This window comes from Neopelma chrysocephalum, unplaced genomic scaffold, assembly GCF_003984885.1.
Source record: "Neopelma chrysocephalum unplaced genomic scaffold, ASM398488v2 Primary Assembly neopelma1_81, whole genome shotgun sequence".
Taxonomy (NCBI): Eukaryota; Metazoa; Chordata; class Aves; order Passeriformes; family Pipridae; genus Neopelma; species Neopelma chrysocephalum.
In genome coordinates this window covers 1,402,673-1,428,792 of record NW_020897743.1, presented here as the reverse complement: position 1 = coordinate 1,428,792, position 26,120 = coordinate 1,402,673, and the positions used below count along the sequence as shown (strand labels likewise).

The window sequence follows — 26,120 nt, the reverse complement described above, 5'->3', positions numbered from 1 at the left end:
CAGAAAGAGGAACATGTTAGTAGAAAGGGAGAAAGGACACACAGCTTTAGCAGTACTTTGCATAGGACTGAAATGCATGTTTAGAACAGCAAATTCATGGATGCTTTGGGCTGCTCTCAAGTAAGGGCTTAGCTAGATATCCATAATGTATTATTTCTTTATTCTTTCTTTTCTAATTTTTTGTTATCCTGTTCTACTGCAGTTGCTTGTTACCAGACAGCCAAAAGTTATTTACAATGGAAGATACACTGCACATTTCCTTCTTTAAAAGCAAACAGTGCCAATGCAAAAGGAAACAAACTTCTGAGGGATTTTTCATGTAAGCCTTTCCCCTTTCTCCTTTTAGTCAGCAGTTACTCAAACTTATTTAGGAAATTCTGAGTGAAGGGGATTTGTTCTTTTATTACTGCATTTCAAAGAGTATGAAATTACTTAAAATATTGTATTCTGTATTGCAAACAAGCATACAATTCAAAAAGGAATGTGTGGTGCTGGCAAATACTGTACCATATGTTAACTTTTTTCCCCTTTGGTAGAGGGGACACACTTGGTGTGTGTCTGCCACTACCCCACCTAAATAATTTGGGATTTTTCAGTAAATCAGCTAAAAAAATACCAAGAAATAATTTGGACAGACTACAACAGTTTTTTTGGATAAAACAGCTTTTTTTGAGCTCTTGTCTAAAGAGGGTTGAAAAAAAAAAACTAGAAACAAATAATTCAATGGCTCTCAGTTTTATTAAATAAGGAAATTTTTATATATTTATAGATATATAAACTATAACGTCTCATATTATTAAATAATTGTGCAAAACGTTTACACAGAGCAGGGGGGAACAGGTGATAGCCTGTACTTCTTTTAGATTCTTGCAGTTCTTTTAATACATTTACAAACTTTAAATACCACAGACCAAAATCATTAGTACTGTAAAATGGCTCTTCAAAGGCTAACCAGACACTGGCATGAGAATAATTGATGGTACACTTGTCTTTTTCCACTTGAAATATTGCAGGAAATCCAGTCAATGAGGGCTCTGTCACCCCAACAGGCTGTGGGTACATAAGGGGAGTATTAAAGCTGAGCACTCGCCATAGAAGTAACCGTGACAGATCTAAAGACCTGAGCATTAGGAGTCCTGGAGTATTAATGCTTCAGGTCAACTTTTGGAAAATCAAGATCAAGGAACATTTCAGCTCTGGAGCAAAGCTTCGCAGAAATGATGCATGTTCCTTCTCCTTAGCGTGGAGTTTGAAAAATTACAATAATCAGGTGTTCCTGTTTGTGGTTTGCTGTACATCACAGGTATGCACACATGACACCAAGGATTTTATAACTTTATAATTTGGACAAATTCTTTGTATGTTCTGACTTTATCATTAAGAATTTCAAAATGCCAAAATGCATAATTTGAGACAAACTGGCATTAAAAGTAGGTAGGGGGGAAACTCACTTACATAGATGTTTTGGTTTTATTTGGTTTTTTTTCAATGAGGCTCCTTCTACTTGTTCTAAGCAACCATACTCCACACCTATTTTTAAGTTTAAAGTTAAAGCATTTTTTACAAAAGCTAAACAGACTCATGCTAGTGAATAACTTACATGCAGCAGCAACTAGTGCAGTGTACACTTATTACTACAGAGATTTAAGAATACCACATACTGGTTTAACATCCATTTTCACTCATTTTGTCATTAAGACTTACATTATATTTGGGTCAACCAAAAAAACCCAAAGAGATTTATAAAATTTTACAACAATTAAACAGTAATGTTTAATTCTACAAATGAATAAAGCCAACTACTGCGGCTCAATATGACAACAACAGACTAACAGCAGTGAAATCATCTACAATTTACTATACTACAGACATGTATTTCTTACAAAAAACATTAAATAACTTAGACTGACATCCCATAAAGCATTTGTTTTTTGATTTATGAGTTTAAAGTTACACACTTTTAAGTGACAAATTATGTGAAAGTAATATAGCCAAAGATGGAAGATAAGTAAATCAGAACTCCCAGAGAATGCTCTGGCCCCAGTAAAGCACTAAAATCTACTGCTTAACTCTTGTTGGCTGCAGTAGTCCGTGATTTTACCTTCACACTTTTCCCCCCCTCATCTAGAATTGTATTTTCATGGATTTTATTAAAATATAGTTTCTAGAACTGTTCTCTTACAGTTTTAAGAACATTTAAATACCATGCTCTCAAAAAGAGCATTTATATGAAGTCATATTTACAATATAGACAGTTATGATCAGGTGTTAATAAGATCAACTCTTCCATGTAAGAAGAAATCTAAGCTTATGCGCTAAAGATTAGTGAACGTGTCAGTGTTTTGAATTGTCTTGTAAACATATTTGAAAACAGACGTGGATGACTGAATTATCACTTAAAGTAGTTGATCAGGAAGGACTACATCACATAGAAAAGTTTCATTACCTCTGAGGAGGACTAAACAAGCACAAAATTAGCAGGTTATTTCCACAAGGCTCCATTGCCCGTTCTGTAACTATGCATGGTGGATGCTAAATAGCTTCCTAGAAAAAGACAATTTGCCTTTGAAGTGCCTTAGGGAAATAGTTTGCTGGGTTTGTATTAGCATAGCATTCCCATTTTAAAAAAGGAATTATTCTATCACTAAAACAAAGGTTAGTGAAAATTTAAATGACCAGACAAATCCTACAAAACTGGGTATCTCCATAAGCCACCCAACATTTCATACAGAAATCTCTGCTTGGTTTTCCACATTAGAAAACATCAAAAACATCTACTAAACCTCTCTTAAAATAGCTTATCTTTATAAGTGGAGAAAAACGGAACAAACATTTTTCTGCATACAAATATCTAATTCCATGCAAGATGGAAAACATGAGTGCACAATAAACTTCATATCATACCTAAATAATTTATAAATTAATGTTAGAATAAAGTAAGGTCTATAGCAATTACTGATACATTTTAAACACATGCAGATGAGCTAACAGCAACATTTTTACATAAAGTTTAGTGCAAGAATGTATCTGCTTAATAAATAGACTGAAGATACCTATGTAATGCTTTGAGATGTACACACAGTATCTGTGCACATAAAACCTGGTTGTGAAAAGTTGTCCTTGTTTGTCTATAAACTACAAGTGCCCATTTTAAATAAAAAAAAAATCCATAATTACTCATGGGCTACTTCCCTGTGACACATGGTGTCACAAACATTGTGGTGAAAATGTAATACTGAAGTTAATCTAGAGATTATTTTTTATACACAGTTTTTATACAATCAAGAAAAAGAGATACAATTTGTATCAACAAACAAAAGGTCATTTCTGGTTATTTGAGGCATTGCTCTCAGCTGCTTATACCATGCAAGAGAAGAGAATAAGAATTATTTGCAAATAAAAAAATATGAAATGTTTTTGAAAACTGGTCAAGAGTTAAATCTGTTTTCCCCAACTATCATAAGTGTCTGAAGATTTCTTTTTTCCCCATTAACAAAGAGAATAACCAACTAATTAAAACTTCAGTTATTTTTAAACACCAAGGGTAAATACAGAGTCACCTTCAAGTCACCTCATTTCAAATACATAATGACATGGTCATTTTATACGTCATCTGTACCAACACAAGAATATTTATCCTGTGTGAAATGATACAGCTATCAAATGTCAGTAAATTAACTGTAGTTGCACCCATAATTGTGGTTTGTCGTTGGTTCATTTGTTGGGTTTTTTTATATGACAGGAACATATTTTGCACATGATAAAGAGCCCACGAGATATTTTGAATCAAACCAACCACTACAGTAACACAAGTGGAGGAAATGATGTAACTTTGTTTCTCAGACAAACAGATAACTAGAAAGCAGCATGCAAGCCGTTATCAAAACACCAGAAACAACCCTGACTGCAGCCTCACGTTCTGTGTGTTTCACAGTAAGAAACATTTAGGCAGTGTCACACCTTCTCATGAAGAAACAAAAGGCCATAAACCAGGCCTTCTCAACTTTCATGAAAAAAACTACAGTAGAAGTCAACAAGTCCTAGCTCGAGACATGTCGAGTTAGTCATGGTTCAAAATGTTGAAATATACAGTGGATTCAAAAAAGGGCGTCCAGTCAGTGCAGCTTAAAAAAACCAATAAACGCCTCTTTTGGAGACATTTAGCTACAAAGGTTTCCACCCTGAGCAAGATACCAGTTGCGCAAACAATTGCCACACAAAATTATCTCACCTGTTGAAACAGGAACTCTAAAAGCCTTCGCGAGGCAAATGCACACCTTTGCGTGGATCTGAAGAGCAAGAACCAGGACAGCTTTGCCACAAATCCAAACTGGAGCATCTCTTTTCAAGAAGCAGCCTTCCCCCTCCGCCCTTTCTCAAGTTGATCTTGTACAGCCCTCTTGAATGTCAGGCTCACTAAACACCATCCTTGCTCCCAGAGAAAGGGCTGTAGGTACTGATGAACTTCCATGGTAACATCCCATTTTCACTGCTTCAGGTCAAGTAATCCAGTTTTAAAACTGGCACTTTACTTTCAGCTTATCTGGTCACTTGGGCCAGCAGCTGCTCACTCCACGTTTGAGAGGCAATTCTGAAGAGAGAAGCTACAGTTAAACTTTTAGTTTATTGAATGGCACTCGTGCCTTTACACTGTATGTTTTGGTCCTAATTTAAAAAAGTATTTATTTGGGTTCTTTTGGATTGCATTAACATATTGGACATTGTACTAGATATTCAAACTCTTGAGAAACAGGTCTGCAATTTAGGTACCAACAACCATATTGACATTCAAAAACTTAAATCAGTTTTTCCTTTTACAAATTATTTTAATTTTTATCAAATTTACTTTTTCTTCAGTATTTCAGATGCCAGTAGGAAGTGTCCAGTGACAAAGCTGAAACCCTAAAAGTTATCTGGGTGTGTATAGAGCATACTTTTAGAGGCCGATTAGGTATTTATAAGCAAATTGAAAGTGTACACTAATACATGCAGTATAATTGCTAACATTAATTTTGTAGTAACAGCTTTGAGACACTGAATGTGACATAGTTCTTAATGAGCTATCCATGCAGCAAGGTATGCATTTCCTATAAAATACTATTAAAAATCCCTATATTTAAAATCTTAAAATTTGCAATACAATCAACTTTTATATAGTGCCTCAGCATATAATATGATTGCTACTGTGTACAGGATTTTATACCACCTTAGTAGAAAATATTTACAATAGATTGGCCCTTTCATCTAAGTTTTCCTCTGGGTCCTATGTGCTGTACAGTTTCATTTATCCAAAAGAGGCTGTAGTGCTTTAACGCCCTGTTCTTAATTTAGCAACAATCACAGCTGCCAGCTGTTGTGCATCTGTCATGTGGGGATTTTTTTCCATCACAGAAAGGACAATGCTTGGAGGGAAAATATTGCAGAGGTTCTTGTATGTTTGATACTGATGTTCTGGGATGATATGAGGTTCCCGTGGCTCACCACATATCCCAATCCAGGGATTCCTCCAGAGTTGCTCCATCTTCTCGGGCATGCTTCTTACCATGACAGGTTCATAACAAGGCTGCATGAGACTGTTACTCAGTGGATAGGAGTGGTAAGTGTAGGAGTCTGATGCACATGGCAGTGGATCCCAGCTGGCGTGCTGCTCTCGGCACAGGGGGGGCCGTCTCTGCCGCGTGGGGTTACTTTCATAAAGCCGCGAGTCGGAAATACTGTCCATTCGTGTCATGACCAAGGCACGGCTTGGTTGTGCAGTAGATGGATGAACATTTTGAGGCACAGGGTATTCTCCTGGACAACTGGACCGTGCTCCAACAACTGGATGCTGGGCATGTAGGCCTAAGTGGGAAACTGACTGTTTGCGAAGGGTTTGCTTAGGCTCTTCAGTTCCATAACTCTGAACTCTATTTAAGGCTTCATGGTAACCATGGGGAAAAGGCTGAAGACGATTTTGCGATGGCAGTCTGTGGCTCTTCACATTGTCTTCTGGACTGGCATCTGCTACACCCAGATACAAGTCATTGTAAGAGGAATAAGAATCATTACTTGTATGGCTTAAGCAATTGTCAGGACAGGGGCTTGAGTTTCTAGAATACATCCCCTGGTCCGTATCAGCCCCGTAATAATCTGAGTTACGGATACTACTTATGCTCAAGTTGGAGAAATCACTGAGTAAGGAATAATAGCCATGGTCCCCCAATGACTCATATTTGGGATACTGGTCAGTATAGCTAACTGAGGTGCCATGGCTATTGGTGACTAGTATAGGAGGATATTGCACACTGGACATATGTTCTAGTGAGGATTTCTGATGCATGAACTGTGAGGAACCTGGCACTGGACTGCTTGCAGAACGAGTGTTTAATGCACCAGCTGCATGGCTTTTTGGTGGAGGGAGCGTTGGTACACTTAGTGCAGAAACCAGAGACGGGACAGAGCTGGCCTCGGACTTCCGGGCTACTGATAACTTTTCCTCAGGCTCCACAGCTACTGACCTAATGCTTGGATCTGACTGACGTTTTGGGGCAATGCGTTTCACTTCAGAACTGATTTCTCCTTTGGAGCTGGATGGCCCTGTGCCACATTTGGCCAAGGCTCCCTCACTCATAGTTTTCACAGCAGATAATTTGGCACTTATTCGAAGCTCATCCGCTACTGACCTTTGAGGCTGGTTTGCACGTTCTGGGTGATAATATTTACATTTGTGCCCATAGGTGCACTTTTTACCTGGAAGAAAAGTGTTTTCAGGTTAAATAAATCAAAAATTCATCAATACCACCAGTTGCTATCTTTTTTCTTTATATCTTTCCCCACTTCTCAATAGTAATATTTCTATATTAACCCCCCTAAGGAATAATTATGTATTTGGTCTATACAGGCAATCAGAGACTCTGCTGCCTGTATCAATGTATGTCACTGCATCAAAGGCAAGACATACCATGTTTCTTCCTACTGCCTCATGATTTCAATACTGACAACATACTCAGTGCTACATAAAACGAACCAGCTTTAACACAGTTTGTATAATTATTAATCTCTTTCCTTGACTACAAACCCGAATAAAATAGCAAAAGGTGTGTTATCCACAAGGTATATCTGCTAAGCCTTAATTCTCTGCTACATTGTTTTTATAAATATGTTTATGATGGGTAGAAAAATGGACATAGTGCTTGGATGGCAACCTGAAAAATGGTGCATTTCTTTGTTCCACTAATTAAGATGTTAATTGCTTGCTTCACCTACCTTTAAATGCATCAAATCAATCTGACTTGGGCACTTACCGTAAGGACACGGTTGTTTCTTATGTTCAGGAATAACTGGCCTTTTTCTTAAGAAATTTTCAAGGCTTGGACCATGGCGTCCTAAAGGATCATCAGGAGGCATAAATCTAAAGAAAAAGAAAGGAAACTTCATCAGTTTTTCCCGAGAATGCAGAATTAGCAAATTCCCTTACTTTTGAAGAAAAACCCATACTTGTCATTCACAAAAGAATACATTAGCAGCCGCTCTTCTATGAACTTCTTCCATTCTGGTTTTTCATTTTGAAGATCCCGATAGTTATCATTTGATACAATGATGCCATCTGAGTCGAAAGCAAGTTTCACTATGAATCGATCATCATAGCAAACTACTCTTCTTCCCTGAACTCTTCGAGATGGGGTGAAAACAAGAATTTTTTCTTTCTCCAATTTACGTAAGATTTCTTGATCTGTAAAATAATTTTAGTTGAGCGGCTATTAAAAAGGTTTTAAAATAAAGAAATGCAGCCTTTGAAATATGAAAATTCTTGCCCTCTTTTCTGACGAAGTATTTTGCAATTATATACAGTCCCCATTATCATTAAAAAATACCTAGAAGCAGAGTGCCATTTTATTTCTGAGGTCTCAAAGCACTGAGTAAATACTCAATATTTAAACTTCATAACCACTCTACAGCTACGTACCTTTACTAAGTCTTCTGAATATGTCAAGAACTCACTTGTTACTGTATTACAACAGCCTTCTTCTTAGCCTAGAGCAAAATGTAAGTACTTTGTATGGGTCAAAACACATGCTGCCTCTTCAGTGTTCAAGATAACCCTACTAACTGAGTCCCTGGTCTGTTACTATTTATTTCAGACTCATCCAGCAAATAAGACTCAGTTCTTATATGCTTAAAAATGTTTGCTAATGGGAAAATTTTGACTACTGTTTCTTAAAAGTGTTCATACGATCCAGTAATGTTCCAAACCCCACTGCATTGTTTACACATAAATGCTTGTTTCTTCATCTGTGAAATTGTAGTGTTTTCAAACCAACAGTTGAGTGCAACATCATGCAATGTCACATCCACAGCCCTGTACATGGGACCCATTAGAAAGATGACATTATTTTTTTCTTTTTAACCAAGGGGTCAAAGAAAATCCACGTTACCTGTAATTGGTGCATCAGGTCGAGACTGTTCTTTTCTCCATGCAGGTACAAACACAGTAATATCTTTATGTCCTTTTTCCAGAAACCAATCAACAGCTAGTTGAATTCCCCGGCAGGAAAATCCTTCTTTATTCCCATGGCTGAAGAACATGCAAGTTTTAGAAACAGCAAGGACAAACGTTACATTTGGTTTTGGTTTTTGTTGTGGTGGTTTTGATTGTTTTCTTTCTTCTAAAGCTGCCATGGTCAAAGGATATAAGGAAAACAAAGTCTGTAAAGTTTTATTAGACCTGCTTCCATAATTGGAAGAAGACAATCGTACAGAGCTATTCAGCCATCAGATTACAGCAACCCTGCTACTTAAAAACTATAGAAATGGTAAAAGTTCACTATCCCCAAAGCAAAAACAAATACGCATGAAGTTTTTCTGTTTTTTCATTTTATTAGCTAAGCTAATGAAAAATATCACTTTCCCTGACAAAATGGGCTTACCTTAAGTAACACCATAAAACGTTACCACAGAAAAGGAATGAACAGTACTGGCTGTCATGGGTGATAAGTGCTTTTATACATCTGTATTAATAAAATCTGTTTCTCTGATAAGAAATGTTCTACATTTTTTTATTAGGACTTTTTATAGGAGAGAAATAATGGTGTCAAAGTTGTTTAAGTCCCATCCTCATGAAAAATTTGCTTTCTGAAACACACAGGAGTTTCTAGAACAGCACACAATTCAGATAAAGGAGTTTAATTTTTAAAAAGGCCTAAGAAGTTTCTGAAAGGGAAAAAAGAATTTCTTAAGAGGTTTGACAGAAACCAAGGAGAATCTTAATTAACCATCTTACTCAATCTCTATTTGTATTATCAATAATTACACTATTTTTAAGCATGAGAAGTGTATAAACCTTGCACTCCTCAGATATTCTCAGTCTGCAGAGCAGATTTTGCATAATTAAGAGACTTCCATCGTATTAAAATTGTCTTTAGCATTATTCTATGGATTGTCATTCAAAATTTCACTTCAAAGTTGCTGCTGTTATTGTTACTATTGTAGAATGACATCAGAGATTACTGGAGCATAGCAAGATGTTTGCTTTTCCTGGGCTCAGGACGTTACATAAAGTAACCCTGAGGCAGACCAAAGTCAGACAGACCTAATATCCTCCGTATAACTATGAATCACCAGCATAGCCTAAATCCTCACAACTTAAATAACGAATACAGAAGCTGCAAAGTGGCTAAAAGCATTTTTCTTTAAATTTTTACACATTTAGATTTTACAGAACTTAATACCCTTTTAAATTTTCAGATGCATATGCATTTTGTTATGAGTTGGACTTGATGATGCTTATGGGTCCCTTACAACTTGAGATACTCTATGATTCTATAAATACAGCATCAGATCTGAGCTATGCAATAGTAAGAGTACATACACTTTTCTCCAGTTGCTGCCACATTACGCTCAGGAGTAACTCAAGCAGTACAGAGACTGCAAATTCAACAGGCACAGAAAAAGAAAATAAAAAAAATGTTAAATCCAGTTTTGATGATGTTGCTTTATAGAAACATCTTTTGGATTGATATGACCACCCCGTGGCACTGGAAAATCCTGTATATAAAATACATTTATAGGATTTGAAGGGTTTATGTATTTCAAAAGTCAGAGTACTCAATACACCTATAAAAACCTGCATTTTCGTGATACATTGAAAAAATAATAATTCATATTACAAATTCTTCTAGAGCAGAAGGTTGATACCAAAGAAATCTATTGTATGAACAGTACCTGAAGAAATCTTTGTATCACTGATCACTAAACAGACTTTAAATAACTCCCTCATAAAAAATTCTACTTTCTCAATAATAAACAAGTCATTGGACAGCTGAACTCTGTACTCTGCAGACATGTTCAAAACTGGCATGGGACAGGTATCTCTTGGTTTAATGTTGACCTCACAGCCAAGTGTACATAGAAATATCCTGATTTGGAAGGGAACCACAAGGACCATCCAGTCCAACTCCTGGCCTTGCACAGGACACTCCAACAATCCCACCACGTGCCTGAGAGCGTTGTCCAAATGCTCCTTGAGCTCTGGCAGCCTTGGGGCCGTGACCACTGCCCTGGGGAGCCTGTTCAATGCCCAACCACCCTTTGGGTGAGAACTTTTTCCTGATAACCAGCCTAAACCTCCCCTGACTCAGCTCCAGCTGTTTCCTTGAGTCCCGTCACTGGTCATGAGAGCGAAGAGATCGGTATCTGCCCCTCTGCTGCCCCTCAGGAGGATGCTGAAGACCCCAATGATGTCTGACCTCAGTTTCCTCTTTTCCAGGCTGAACAGACCAAGTGCCCTCAGCTGCTCCTCACACGACTTCTCCTCCAAACCCTTCACCACCCTCGTGGCCTCCTCTGGACACTCTCTAATAGCTTCATGTCTTTTTTATATTGTGCTGCCCAAAACTGCACACAGGACTCAAGGTGGGGCAAGCACCACAGCTGTGCTAGTGCAGGTTTAGCTCATGCATTATCCCTGTACCGACACAGTTAAATTACTTCGAATCCTGAGCTGGAGCTCACATACTGTGAAGTTCACTGAATATCATCAGCATACAGAGCATGTAATTTTAAAAAGAACCAAGTTTTCCTCCCGTTTGGTTACGTTTTTTTAATGTCCAGAAGCAATTTTCAACATTGTTCAAAGAACTTCAAAAAATTAAACCATCCACACAAAAGCACACTAAAGGTAGATTTCTGGAACAAAAGACTTGAGGAGAGAACTTGGGTTTAAAAGGAGGGGAGGGGAACTGGAATACGGATTACATAATTACATAATTAGCATAATTAAAATCCTAGACTAAAGAGCCCATAACATAGATGTATTTTCAGTGTAACAGTATACATGATTTAAAATTACTTTGCTATCAACACTGATTTTTCTTATAAACATTTTAGTGATTTATTTATTTCAAACATTGTGACAGGCAGACCCACCTCATAGCGACATTGCTTCCATCAATGACAATTGGCCTCAAGTTATCACTGTTATCCACAACTTCATCTTCCAGTGACAATTCAGGGCTTGCAATTTCCTTTGGGCAAGGGCCTCTTGGCACCAGAGTACTGGTGGTACTGCTGGCAGTGCTTTGTCCCTCTGACTCACTTTTGTTGCCAAGTCTCACAAGCTCTGCTAGAACATCATTGATGAGTGCGTCGGCTCCCAATTTATTCAGTACAGCCTGGATCTGATCTCCTGCATACCCAAGCTTTAAAGCAAAATCCATTTTAGCTTGGTATTCCTTGTCCAAATTTGTTTTGCATTCATCTACCTTCAAGTCTTGCGTGATACTGCTCTGTGAAAAGCTTGGGCGATCCAAACAAGGGGACCGGCAGAGTGGCCTATGTGGTTTGGTGGAAACCTCCTTTTCTCTCCACTGAGTAGTGCTACAGCTGCTTCTGAAGTATGGTTGTTCAGGCTCACTTTCTGAGCTCGTCCATTCCTCGGATTCAGCACTGCATTCCCCCGCATCTTGTTCCACATTTCTGTCTTCTCTGGAGCGCCTCTTCTCCATTTTCAGCTTCCCTACCATAGACCAGGCCGTCATCACGTTCAGCTTCCAGCCAGAGAGCTCAGTTCTCTTTCATTTCCAAAGCCACCTGGAATTCATATTCAATAGCATCATGGCCAGTTAAAAGTTTACACGAGGCTGGAGTCAATTTGCCTTGCTTACTGTGTTCTGGCATAAACAACACCAACATGAAGTTCCTTAAAAAAAGGGAGTAAAGATAAAAATTAGGTTTCAAGCAATGCTGCAAAATACTCAACTACAATGATTTTGTTTACAAGTCAGTAGAAGTCCCTAGTCATTCACATTTCTATGTAAAACTGATCATAATAAAGCCTATAATTACATTGTCTCTGTACTCACAAATTAAACTCTCCCTCCCCCAATTACTCTACCTACCAAAAAAAAAAAAAAAAAAAGACAATTCTCACACAATAAAATTACAGCTGGAATGAATGGATTATCTCAGTAATATTTAAAGATAATAGAAAAGAGTGACCCACTACTTTCACTAGAAAGCTGTCTTCTACTGCAGAAACTTTCTTTCTTGACTATTTCCCTACATTAGATGGTGGGTTTCTGTTGCCTATGAGAGATTTCAGAGAACAACAGCTCTAGAAGAGTAATAAAATTTGATAATCGAAACGATGAAAATGTCAAAGGGTCTCTGAGACAGGCTCGTATTGGCCTAAAAACTACAACAAGAAACGCTAAATTGTCTAGGTGAAACAAAGATTATTAATCTGCAAACCCTTTATACAGTAATATATAATTACCGTAAGCAGGAAAAACAGTAACATTCCACAAGACTGCACTACAAGTTATGCAAACAAAAACACAAACACATGCGGAGACAGCTGCTCAAAAGCCTAATTTCCTTAGGAAATGAAGCTAATTCAGGAAAGTGCTAATGTCTTGTATGTAAAAAAAATCCTAAAAGGTCAAGTTTCGAGTCAATTGAGTCAATATATTCATATTATTTTCATATTTTTTTCAGCCTGGAGAAAAGGAGGCTCAGGAGGGACCTTCTGGCTCTGCAACTCCCTGACAGGAGGGGGGCCTGGGGGGCATCGGGCTCTGCTCCCAGGGAACAAGGGACAAGAGGAGAGGGAACAGCCTCAAGCTGTGCCAGGGGAGGGTCAGGTTGGACACCAGGAGGAATTTCCTCATCGAAAGGGTGGTGGGGCATTGGAAGGGGTTGCCCAGGGAGGTTTGGAGTCCCCATCCCTGGAGGTGCCCAAGGAAGGCCTGGCTGTGGCACTGAGTGCTCTGGGCTGGGGACAAGGTGGGGATGGGGCACAGGCTGGACTCGATGGGCTGGGAGGGCTTTTCCAACCTCAAAGATTCTCTGATAGTCTAAGTCCTTTACGCCATGTGAAATAAAAACACAATTTCCTTGCATTTGAATGGAAATTCCAATCTTGATTAATTAGGTTTAACACTTAAAAACTTGTGGTTCCTTAATATTATGCATTCAAAGAGTATCCCTCTAAATACTTAGATATCATTATTATTACAGTGCTATTTTCATTTTAAGTGATTTTTCTCTCTCTCACATACACTGCTAATTTCAGTATATTTACAACCCAAGGACTTCCCAACATAGATGTATTAATAGTTTAACCTGGAATGGATTTTAATTAGGTCTTGTGTATATAACCTTGTACCATGCCAAAACTGGAAAAAAAAAAAAGGATATGTAAAAAATTACTGTAAAAGAAGGTTTAAAAACAGGTTATCAGCACACTGCACCCACAGCTTACAAAATATTTCAGCTAAGGGACACTTTACAATACGTGCAATAAGACTAATTTTTTTTCAAATTATTGACACTGTACTGCTTTGGCACTGGACAAACAGTATGATGCTTCTTTAGAAGTTGTCATCTCTCTAAGCTTAACGTCACAAGAATGTTTTTGGCCTTTGTTAAATTTATCATGCCTGTTCTTCCACCTCTAGTAAATGCTCCTAACCCCCTTCCCAGTGGAAATCTTATAAGACTGATAAGCCATACATTCTTAAGACTGGAAAAAGCCTTTAAAGTATGATGAAGAGAAAGGAGGTTGTTTAGGTTTTCAAATTTACCGTTACCTTCTCCACTGGTTTTATTTAACAATTTATTTTCCAGAAGTAATCCATTTAAACCAATTTTTAGAAGACCAATTTACATTATCTTATAAACACATATGTATTAATTTAAACTACCAGCAAAATATGCTCCTTCCCAATTGGAAATTAAATCAACTGGACTCACTCAAAGAGACTATTATTACTTTTTCTTTTTTTTTTAAGTAATAAAATAATCTGGGTAACACTGTCACTATTGCTTTCACATTTAGATTTTTCAAACTTTTTTTTGGTTAATGACAATTATTTAAGTTCTGCTCTTAATTCTGACCACTCTATCTTAGCTAGAAAATAATATATCTTCTTGTATATAAACTGATTTTACCATTTTTTTGCATTATCCCAATTCCACATACATATTTCCAGTTTTCTGTTAACATCATATAAGCAATTTATCATAAATTTCATTTGTCCTTCCCTGAAAGTAAGATCTTATTTTAACAAGGAGATATTTTGATCATAGTTAAAGCTAAATAATCCAGAATTCAAAAATAATTTTAAAACATACACAGATATTTAATTCTAAGAACAATTCACTACTGTTGGCACACTCACTTCTGTCACGCTTACAAAGAAAGCAGCTCAATCCATGGGAGGAAACAGTTCTGTATATCTAGAACTGCTCTCTGTCAGTCCTGTGTTGTGGTTTACTATTCTTTGGTTGCTAGTGATAGACTGGTGGATCTATTATGAAAGCTCCTTCTATGGAAACACCCACTTCTGTGAGTCATCTTGGAGTTTCTTGTCTTTTTCATTCATGTCAACCTTTGGCTGAAAGCCACTAACTTGAGAAATTTTAGCTGTCTCATCTCTCTTTTGGATAGCTGTAGAAAAATATGTGGTCTGTGATGTCATATTCACCGTTTCAAATATTTTAGATGGGAATTAAAAATCTGCTAAAAGAGAATGAAATCTCTAGTTATCTTCAAACTATTTAAAAAATAAATCACAGTATTTTATAAAAATCTCCTTTTCATAGCCATTTAGGATCTTCTGAGGAAGGCACTGGAAGTAAAAAGGTCCTGTCTCTATCAACTTAGTTCTTTCTACCAAGATACATCACAGATCTTACACACACACACACACAAAAAAAGACACAATTCCTAGACGTAATTTCTGGAAAAGTAAGGAGTCTTTCTCCTTCCTTTAACACTGAGCACACAAAGCCAATCTCTGAAAAGGCAACATTTGTCCAATAGGTTAGATAATCTGTTTTAGCATCAGCTGCCATGTTGACAGAAAAGGAGGCAGGCCACCTCCAGAGCCCATCTGTACAACTCTGTGCACTTTTGTACAAAGAACTCCTAGAAGAAAAGACAGCTTGCATCTCTCCATCTTTAGCCAGTTGCTCCCTCCGTGCAGCTTAACTATTCCATTCTACTGCACCCACAGAACTGGCATACTGTGGGATTTGTTCCCAAATGCATAAGGTTAAGAATTTTAAACAATGAAGGTCAACTCGTTGGGCCAGGAGCACTGAAGCAAATAGACAAAAAAATCAAACTACAACAACAAAAATATTACAGCATAGGACCAAATTTCCCCACTGACCATTGAGAGAGGGCACTGAGGAAAGGGGTATTGTGTTGCTCCTAAGCTGGCAAACAGCAGAATGACAAACTAAGCAAGAGAAAGCAGCAGCGGCAACTAACACTACTTGAACACAGCACCCTTCTTAACACCCTCCAGATCAGAAATCAAGACTTGTAATACCATCCTTTTCTACAAAACCAGCACTACTGTAACCCCTCGAACTACTAAGTCTCACAGTTATCAGTACAGATTTACTGTGTGTGTTCACAGAGTATGATCTTGTCCCTAAGCAAGCCAGCTCTCAACAGCAACAAAAGAAAAAAACTCATTACTAATTGTCCACAAATTGCAGTGTTTTTTTCCCCCCTAAATAAATCTGTAATTCTATTCAGGAGCCCAGAATCACTACAATACAGATAATATCTCTTTTCAGTCAGTCAGTATTTTGATCTAACAAGCTTGTCAGTCACTGCCTTTGTCAATGCCAGTGATCCAGATGTAATCAGTGCTACCACTCCGAAAATGCTCTGATGCCCTGTACTTGGAAAGCTGATGTCTCTGCTCTGTGCCACTCTATGCCACAAACAATATGTGCTCTCAGTTTATTTTGGATTTCTAGTTAAATACCTCTACTTGCTATTGCTACCTCTCTCTCTCCAGTGTGACAAACATTCAGTATGTCACCCCTTCTTAGTGGACCACATGGTTCTCCTTCAAATAAGAGCGTCATCTATTATGTAGACCTATCAGGAAAATAAATGAGTTTTCTGCACGTTCAAAGCATTTGAGCTCAGTGACTTGAATTCATCACTTATCTCAATTATACAACTGTTTCATTTGCAACAGTCAAACTAAAGAAATTGTTGATTAACTCTAAGAAGGAACTTGAGTTCCTTTAAAAGAAGCTCAATGTTGCCAGGAAATAAGGAATGAATGAGATACCAACCAGATTCTACATTGCTAGCTCAAATACAAGAAGACCAAGTCAACACTAAATTTTTCTAAAATAAAAGAGATCTAGTAAAGATAATATTTAAAGTGATAGTCTGTATGTAATATGCATAATTTGAATACATATAGTCTAAAAGGAAGTATGTGCAAAAATATAAAACTTTTTTTTTAATACAAGACTATTTGGTAGTTTGCATTCTGCACATCCATATGAAAACAACTCCTGGCTATTAATCTTCCTCCTGTTTCCCACTTTAAGTGACAAATTCATATAATTTCTTTGATGAACGTAAAAACAACCACAATTATTGCCACATCTCCAAGAATACTTCCAGTCAGCAGCAACATATTTATGCAATTAACTCACTGGCATTTAGACTTTAAACAGCAACAGTATAGTTTGTTTGTTTGTTTTTCCACACTGCACTTCTCAGAAATTCAAAGGTGATCTTGCAGAGTATTGACAATAACAGAGAATTTCTTTTCTTTCTGATTTACATTATCTAGGACTGGTAGTGCATTTGTACATAGGGATCTCAATCAGTCCCTTGCCCAAAGAATATACAATCTAGAATTATGATGTCAGGCTGGAATATCAGAAAGACCACAGGAAACAGTTTGGGATTGTTTCAGATCACTGTTTGTCCAGACACCTTTAGAAGGTAGTACTTTGTGGACACACTAAGGGAGTTATGGAGAGGTTTTAAAGGGGAAAGTGGAAAGAAATTATGCATTTAATATGCACATGTGCAAAAATACACATACACATCAAAATAAACATCTTAGGAAAGGATCTCAGTTATAAGTGAGAGCCGGGACAAATGTTTTGGTGGATTAATGGAAAAAGGAGACTCGATCTGAACCATCTTTCCCGGCCATAACATTGAGAAATCTCAGAAGTAGTCTGTCTGCATGGATCTAAGAAGACAGCCCAGTTTAAGAGGACTCCTAGACTTCAGGCCCATGTATGCAGGAGCAATGAAAGCAGTGTTTCAGCCACTTTCAGATTAAATTAGAAACTGAACAGTTAGGGGGAATTGTGAAATTCTATTCAAGTCAGAAGTGTGAGCAAAAGGAGAGATCTGCAGATGAGAAATCTGCGAAGCAAATAAACAGTTCAAGCCCTTTAAATTGAATCCCCAATAACATGGTATAGACTAAAGACTGAAAGGTCTTTACTGATGAGACTCTGGGACCCATTACAGAAGGAAGTCAGAGGAGTAGAGGAGGACAAAACAAAGAGACAAAGTGATAATCTCAACTCTGCATACAAAATTCTTGCTTGAAACACGTGTCAGGGTAGTATCAGACTGAATAGTACAAGTGTGAACCGTGGATTATATTTAACCTAGTGCAAGCAATTCACGCATCATGTAGAATAAAATTACAGCTTTCAGGAAAAGTCTTCGGACAGGGATATCTTAGTTGACCTCTACTTCAGGAAACAACAGGTGATCCACTGAGAATTCTCTCTTATCCCATTGCCTTTATGCTCACTTTTCCCTTACATAGAGAAAAAAAATTACTGGGGGAAAAAAACTCCACTAATTATCAATTAACAGAACGATCCTTGAAGATAATTTTCCACTTTTCTGTTTTCTTATTGCTTATACTGTATACTTTTTAAAAGTTAGTATAGATCCATTAAGGAGTTATCACACTGTCGGAAACTATAAGTACAGACAAAGAGAAAGAGAAGTCTTTTTAAAAATGATTCAGTGTTCAGGGACGCTACAATCAACAGATCTCCAGCATCGTACTGTGCTACAGCACAGACCAGTGCTTCCTGTAAAGAGCTGTAACACACTTCCCAAGGACTTTTTCTGATCCTTAAAAACCTCCCCAACACGTGATTAATTGCTATTTAATGACATTACAATTTGAGCCTGCAAGACACACGCACAAAGCACCAACAAACCAACGACCACCAAAATACATTGCACGAGTCTTCAGGAATGTGACAAACCAGTATTTATTAGGCAGTAGTTATTGTCAGGGGATACAAACCAAGGGCAGCTCAAGATGGCCCAGGATTTTGGATTAGCCCTCGATTCTGAAAATCACATTTCTACAGTGCTCATGAAAAAAGTGACATAACTCAACATTGGTGTTTTCATGGGACTGAGGACACAACCATCTTGTTGTATTCTTATCTCAGGAGCAGTACAGATATTACACATTACTGCTTGCTGCTCTGAATATTTTCTGAGGTAGTGAATTATTTTATCTGCTGAGAAAGCCCTTAAAGCTGACAAAGTATATGAGTCACAATTAAAACCAGTAGCTTTTTCTCATTGTAATTATACACTTAGGTGATACACATCTGCTGAGACAGATTCACAGCTGAAGAAAAGCAGAAAAATATTCCAAAATTAACATTTGGGTATTTCAGAATGAATTAAAAATTGGAAGAGTTGTACTGCATGACATTATAGGCAATTATCTCCTGTCCTTAATAAAAAGGAAAAGAGTTGGAGCTTTGTAGCATTTTGCCTGTATGTATATATACCTTGAACCACTAGATTTTCATATTTATCATGATTTAAACAGAGATAACAGGAACACATTACAGTTTACACATGCATATAATAATACATACATTGTAGTTCAACAGGAATTAATCCCTTTCACCAATTTATTTTTGAACTTTAGAATGAATTATTTTCAGCATGTAACAAATGTGGTAGCTTAACTTATCTAAATTACAAATGGTGCAACACTGTAGGAAAACAATAAAACAGGCTTTTGAGAAATTTTTTCTATTTAAGTTGGTCATTTGGAAATTAAAGTGACTGCAGAATTTGATGCTTTTAGAGAACTACAATACTCATAATTTGTAGTCACAGTTTCAAACTGTATTTGATATAGTTTTATTAAGACTGTCCTGAGAGCTTTCATACTTAGCAAACAACACTCAGATAAGCATCAAGTTCAGTGATAGATGTATAGCATATATATTCTGATACAGCTTCCATAAAAAGTCCAAAATACATACTATGAAGGAAAACAAGTATATTAGGCTTTAAAATCAGCTACTTTTTGATGCAAATACTTGGCATTAACATCACTTACAATATATTTTGCTTGCTGAGAAGTGAGGAATGTTCTTAATTGAAAAAGAATACTCTGATTTTAAGATGCTTAAAATTGAACACCTGTTCAAATACTTCTTGTACTTTTTAATCTAATAAATTAGAGATGGTCTAAAGTAAGATCTGAGCACAGATCTGCAGTTCATTTATAAATTCAGAAATATGTATAATCAGCATTTGCAGAATATGCACTAAGTCAAGTAGCATTTTTAACAGAAGTGTTAAAATGGCAGATCAGACTTTTCAGTCCCTTGATATTCGGAGCCACAAAAATGACAGCATTTTGATTCAGTTTCATTTTTTTCTTACCATACTATGCAATGTCAGCCTCAACACATTGCTGGGAAGTCTCAACACTGTCATTCTGATGAAAAGAGAAACATTAAATTTACACAAATCAAAGGCCTAACATTGTACAGTCTTTTATCAAGTGAAACTCAGAACAATATAAAGAAAAGTATTTTACTTTTTCTACTCACTATGACTTCTCTGAAAAAAACCACTAATATACATTAAATCTAAAGTAAAGTACTAGCAGCTTACACCAGCAGTGAACACCTTTTCCTTAAAATTAATATTGAAACAGCAACTGAAAAAATAGCTTGCTAGCTGTTGTTAGTAATAATTTTTATTTAGAAGCTTCCTCCTTTCTGAGTCAATTCAGAGGTAGTATTTTAAAAGAAAAAGAAATTTGCCAGTTCTGTTTCTCCATCTGTCTCTGTCCCTCCCTTAACCACCTTTGGAGAAGAACAATAAGGAATGTGACTTAGCACTCTTTTATTAGAGAGGCAAGGGAAGATTTTTCAGTGTTGGCTCACCAATCCAGATGAATGTAATCATTACCACCACCCAACCCTAAAGGGGATATTCTTCCTTGACAAATGCTGACAGAACACTTTTAATGGTAGAAAAAGTTCAGCTGTGCAGAGAGGACTGAATTTGAGGAATCCATACACCAGGATATAGAGAACTAGCAATTACTTTAGAAATACCACTAAGCTTTGTCTTTCTGATCTTATGTATCTCATTGTGCCTTCATGTGTCTTGTCTACACTGAACAGTGATGGAAAAAACCCACCATACGCACACACATATAAATAGATAGATAGATATGGCCATATATATATACACATAAGTTCTGATTCTGTCAGTGTATCACTTTATAAATTTCACAGACCATTCCAGAAAAGTGAAATAGAGTTCTCCCTTCCCAAATGCTGTAAATGTTTAAAAGTCACATGGTTGTTCTCCTTCCTCACCAACCTCCAGCCCTGAAATCCCTTTACCACAGTTGGCTCGGTTTAAGAAAATCATGAATGCTGTTTGAGAACTCTGGAAATTCAGGGGCAGTGCCAATGATGTAGGGTAAGCCACTGAGCCAGCAGACCAGGTAATTTTCAAGTGGATGAGAATATCTGTGGATATGAAAAACTAGATTCATGAAATCATGCCACAGACTCTTAACCAAAACACCTAAGCTAGGAACCTAATTGTCCACGACTCTCCCTAGAGTATGAAGAAGATGACAGGCTCATCATGACAGCTGGAAAAGGGATTGGGTAGGAGTTTTTCTGAAGGGGGAGTTTGTTTTTTAAACACAGATTAAATTTACAGTGCATCTCAAAAAAACAACTGCACCTGTGAAAAAGGGGAACAACATCCTGCAACACAAAGGCAAGAAAAAAACTATCATGGTAGACAAAAATATCTTATATAAGCATTATCATGAAAGAAAGTGATTGTGCAACTACCACTCTAAGGACCTAAGTTTCTCACCTTTCTTTTCAACATTGCTGAATGCAAGTGATTGGTGTCTGGTTGGACTACTGTCACTATCTGATGCCTTGTGCAGTGTCCTTCAGCAATGACAAGACAGCTGAATTATATACAAGAGTCACTACTTATTACTCCCCAGACTGTGAAAGTTAATGAGCACAACTCTGCCTTTTCATGTTCTATTTCATCAACATTAGACTAAATATTACATTTCTAGTAATCAAGATTTAAAAAAAAATAGACCCTTAAAAAGAACATCTCATTATTTGCCACTGAGTTGCCACACGTTACAAAGTTAGATTTTTTTTTTGGCTGACCTTGATGAAAACTTTCTCATTCAGCTAAGCAGAAATGGTACTGACTTGCAGTGTGCTCAGTGTGCTCAACTTCCCCATAACAAGCAAGACACTAAACAGAAAAGCACAGCACTGCACTGAATCAGAAATAAGACCTCAAAGACAGTGCTCAGAATTTTATTTTTCTAACTCTGCTCAAACTGTAGTATTGTATATCACAAAAGTTAGGTAGCTGCCCTGCAGCACTGTCTGCCAAGCTTAAAGAATATGACTGAACAACTGTGGCACTTTCCCATGGCTAACCTTCCACAAAGGATTCAGAAATCAACCTACAGACCATTTCAAAAAATGCCAGGGGAAAAAAACCATGAACCTACCAACAGACACCAGGGAAATGAGTAAAAGCATTTTGATTAGCTAGAAGTCTGAGAAAGTATGGCCACTTCTGGAAATCCAAAATAAAACCTATTAAATACTAGGGTCATAGTAGATTTTCACACCTGTTACCTTGCTTTTGAAAAAACAAAGTCAGTCCACGGCTAATTGGGTCTGCTTTCAGCAAGGGACTAAAAGACCACTTAAAGGAGGTCCAATCATTCTTATAATGACAACACTGCTCATTTCCAAGGTGAAGAAGCTGGAAAGTCATCATCAAAAGACAACAGAAAAAGCCTACCACCTTGATTTGAAAGTGAAAACAGCAAATCCCCATGCTCCAGCAACTAAAGGGAGATCTAAATAGGGCCAAGACCTGAGGAAGGTTTTTGTTTTGTGTGATCAGTTATTTGTTTCAGGAGGTGGTTTTTTGTTTGCTTTTTAAATCAGGAACACAAAAAAATCAAAAAAAAGGAGAAAGAAGAAAAAAGTAGAAATCAAAAAAAGGGAGACTTGTCAAAGAGGTGGAAATTAGTATTTGATCTTAAAAAAAGAAAAAGCATAGAGTCAGGGGGGCAATAAAAAGAGGTTTTACTTTGAAATAGTCAGTTTTAACTGACTTTATGTGATTTGACAGAAGTGTCTGTGGGTTCATGAAAGGAGTGCATACAGTAAACTTCTTGTGGATGTCCTCACTGAACATAACTAAGTTTAAACCTTTGGCTTTAACCTAAGGGTGATGCTCTGACCCTGTTACAGCATTCCTCTCTAGTCAACTGAAAAAGAAGTTGACTCAGCTAATCAGAACCGATATTAATCTTGATGAAGGGTCTCTCTCCAGATGGAATCAATATGGAAAAGGAGCTGTTATATTTCGACTATGGAACCAACAAGCACCTTGGTCTATGCTGGGATTTGTAAAACACTTTAGTTACACTGTACAATGATATCCTAATGAAATTGTAGAAGAGGTCAACAACAAACCATGTAAAGCCTAGGTTTTATTTTGACAGGGTGAATCAATCGGCTTTTTAGCAAGCAATGTCAAAAATAATTCATGTGAGAAAATTAAATACAATAGCTACCTTTACAACTCAAAGATACTTAGCTGAAGTACTTATTTAAATATAGAAAGAACATATATATTTGAATCAAAATTGCCAGCTAATGAAGAGTTATTATGGCCAGTCTCATGAATAAATTGGCCACCTCAGAAGAATGAAATGACATCTTAGGAGATGCTATACTGCTTAGCTCTGCACTTCCAAATACGTTTGCTAACTCTGAAATACATCAAACTCAACACCTACATATCATGGCAGCAGAAAGCCCACATCTGTAAAGGTGGTCATGGTATTCTTATTTCCAGATGAATTATCATATCAAATACAGCTTATCAACAAAACGGGACATTCACAGGAAATAAAAAAAAACACCTCACATTACACATTTACATTAACAGATGTAAAGCATTTTAAAAGTACCAGTATTATTACTCAAACATGCTTTTCATTTATAATGTCTAGGAAAAAAATAGCCTTTTACAACAAAATTACAAAAAGTAAAAAAGTGAGAGTTTATATATTTAAAAATATATCTTAATCCAGCCATGAACACATAGCTCTTCAAAGCTCTTTGTGTCTAGCAGACTCCATGATCAAAGGAGGACAGCATTCTCAGAGATGTGTGTGAGGCAGGTAGCATTACAGTCATTTGGTTTTTTTCATTTTTTTTCAAATTATGAGATGGACGAATCAATATATCAAACTAATTTACAATGTGGCAACACCTGGGAACTCCTTGCGAGTTTATAAATTGCTTTTCTTCACCTTTTCAAGCCCTGCTGCCTTCCTCATTCCCAAAACCTCCAATGCTTCTGCTCTTGATGTAAACAGTAACAAAGTGCAAGTGACAGAAGCAATTTGTTTTACTTCTGTTATTCACAGATCTATAGTAGAATTATAAGTGTTTAACAAAATGACATTTCAGTTGCAAACTGTAAAGTGGCTAGGAAAGTCAAATCCAGCAGATGTCTAACACGGAATAATTTGCATTGGAAAAGGCATCCAGAAAGATCAAAGAATGGAAAGCCAGAACTTACCTAATTCATAGCTGTTGACAGTAAGAATTCACTTTCTTACTAGTTCATCAGCATATAGTGTCATTGGGATCCATTCATCCGCTTAACCCTTTTTCTGTCCATTCTTTCTGAACGGTGTGTTTGTATGCAGTTAGATTTTCTTTTTTTTTAAATACATCTTATAGAGGTCATTCAAATGAAAGTGAATTAGGAAGCTTAACAGACTGTTTCTTTTAAAACTTGCTAAATATTATTTTAGAAGACAAACAGATCACAGGTCCAGAAAACATCAACAGCCACAAGACTAATACATGGGAAATATATATCACACTGAAGAAGAAAAGACATATTCGAAAGGCAGCCAAATGATTCTAAATTTGAAGATGACCTTGACATTCCCACTAACCCATTTTTCCAGCAGGAAGCCAAGATAATTTTGTAAGTGACATTAGCCACACTTGTGAAATATGCCTTTCAGTTCTACATATCATAGTTCATTTATGACATCTGGCAAGCAAAAGATATATTTCATCAATAAAGGATACCCCCTATACAAAAAAGACTACTTGACAGGCTCTTCAATTTCAATAAACATACCAAGCATAAGAAATCAGATGGACCTGGAATGCTGCACACTCAGAACTACTGATAGGTATAATGGAAGTTCATAAATGACCAGCATTTTTGTATTCTTCTTATCCTTTCTTCCCATTTATGACAACACATGCTAATCACTCAAACACATTGCAAGATTAAAAAAGAAGTAAAACAATATCACACGTATCTCAATAAACCTGAATTTAGATTCCCACCTATCAGAAGATACAATACAGCTTTTGACTCAATTTTACTGTTTGCTAACTTGTGAAGGAAATATACAGCTCTTGTGAAATATAATTTTGGAATTATTTAATGACACTTAGAACAGCAGATGGCTACGAAAAAATAACATTTTTAAATTAACTGATCAGAAAAAGCATCTCAAACCTCAGATATACTGCATGAGTGACCAGTTCCTTATTCACAGTTGCACTATAAAGATAAATGGAAGGATGTAAGTGGCACGCATCAGGTACCCTCTACAAAAGTAATTTCCTTATTTCACCACCTTTTTTCGCTAATGCAAGTTTCTTGCTACTCTTCTTTTGTTCAGACGCTGAACACCTTCTTAAAACAGCGTGGTAAGGCAGCCTTCGCAATCCCTCCTCGGCGCTTAAGATTACTTAAAATTGCTAAATGAAACCAGGCCAAATTCCCGGCAGTGTCCCAAGCTGTCCAGGCCGTTTCACCTGCGCTGCAGCAGCCCCCGGGCCCCGAGCCCGCTCCTGCAGGGCTGTGCGAGGGACGGCGCCGCCGGGTCCCCGCGAAGGCCCCGTGTCCCCTCGTCCAGCCGGCGGCCAATGCGGGGCGGGCGGCAGCCGCAGCGACGGACGGCCAGGCCAGGCCAGGGACCGCCGCTCCCGGTGCGAGCAGGGCAGCAGTGGCACCGCCGGCGCCGCAGCCCCGCCGGGACAACGGCCCCCGGGCAGCGGCACCGCCGGGACAACGCCCGCCCTGGGGCAGCGGCACCGCCGGGCAGCGGCGCTCCCCGCGCTGCCCGGAGCGCAGGGGCACCGAGCCGGGCAGGGCCCCACTGCCAGGCAGGGCACCGAGCCGGGCAGGGCACCGAGCCGGGCAGGGCCCCACTGCCGGGCAGGGCCCCACTGCCGGGCAGGGCACCGAGCCGGGCAGGGCACCGAGCCGGGCAGGGCCCCACTGCCGGGCAGGGCCCCACTGCCGGGCAGGGCACCGAGCCGGGCAGGGCACCGAGCCGGGCAGGGCCCCACTGCCGCGCCGCGGCTGCCGCCGGGTCTGGAGCGCGCCCGGCGGGCGGCAGGGGGCGCCCCACCGCTCTCCCCCGCCCCCCACACCGCGC

General features: G+C 38.1%; 1 protein-coding gene across 6 annotated transcripts; it reads right to left on the bottom strand.

The window, feature by feature from the left end:
* Nucleotides 1-682: 682 nt before the first annotated feature.
* ZC3H12B (zinc finger CCCH-type containing 12B) lies at nt 683-25,638 on the bottom strand. 6 transcript variants are annotated; one of them, XM_027690505.1, is made up of 7 exons: nt 24,227-25,487; nt 19,988-20,042; nt 11,404-12,175; nt 8,415-8,554; nt 7,477-7,711; nt 7,284-7,390; nt 683-6,729 (listed from the first exon to the last, which is right to left on the bottom strand). In XM_027690505.1, the coding sequence occupies exons 3-7, from the start codon at nt 12,012-12,014 to the stop codon at nt 5,309-5,311; spliced, it is 2,514 nt and encodes an 837-aa protein (XP_027546306.1). In that variant the 5' UTR covers nt 12,015-12,175; nt 19,988-20,042; nt 24,227-25,487; the 3' UTR covers nt 683-5,308. The 6 variants fall into 6 exon arrangements, with proteins under 6 accessions (XP_027546306.1, XP_027546307.1, XP_027546308.1 ...); XM_027690506.1 differs by lacking the exon at nt 24,227-25,487 and adding an exon at nt 21,772-22,222; XM_027690507.1 differs by lacking the exons at nt 19,988-20,042; nt 24,227-25,487 and adding exons at nt 13,559-13,652; nt 14,658-15,324.
* Between the last annotated feature and the right edge of the window lie 482 nt (nt 25,639-26,120).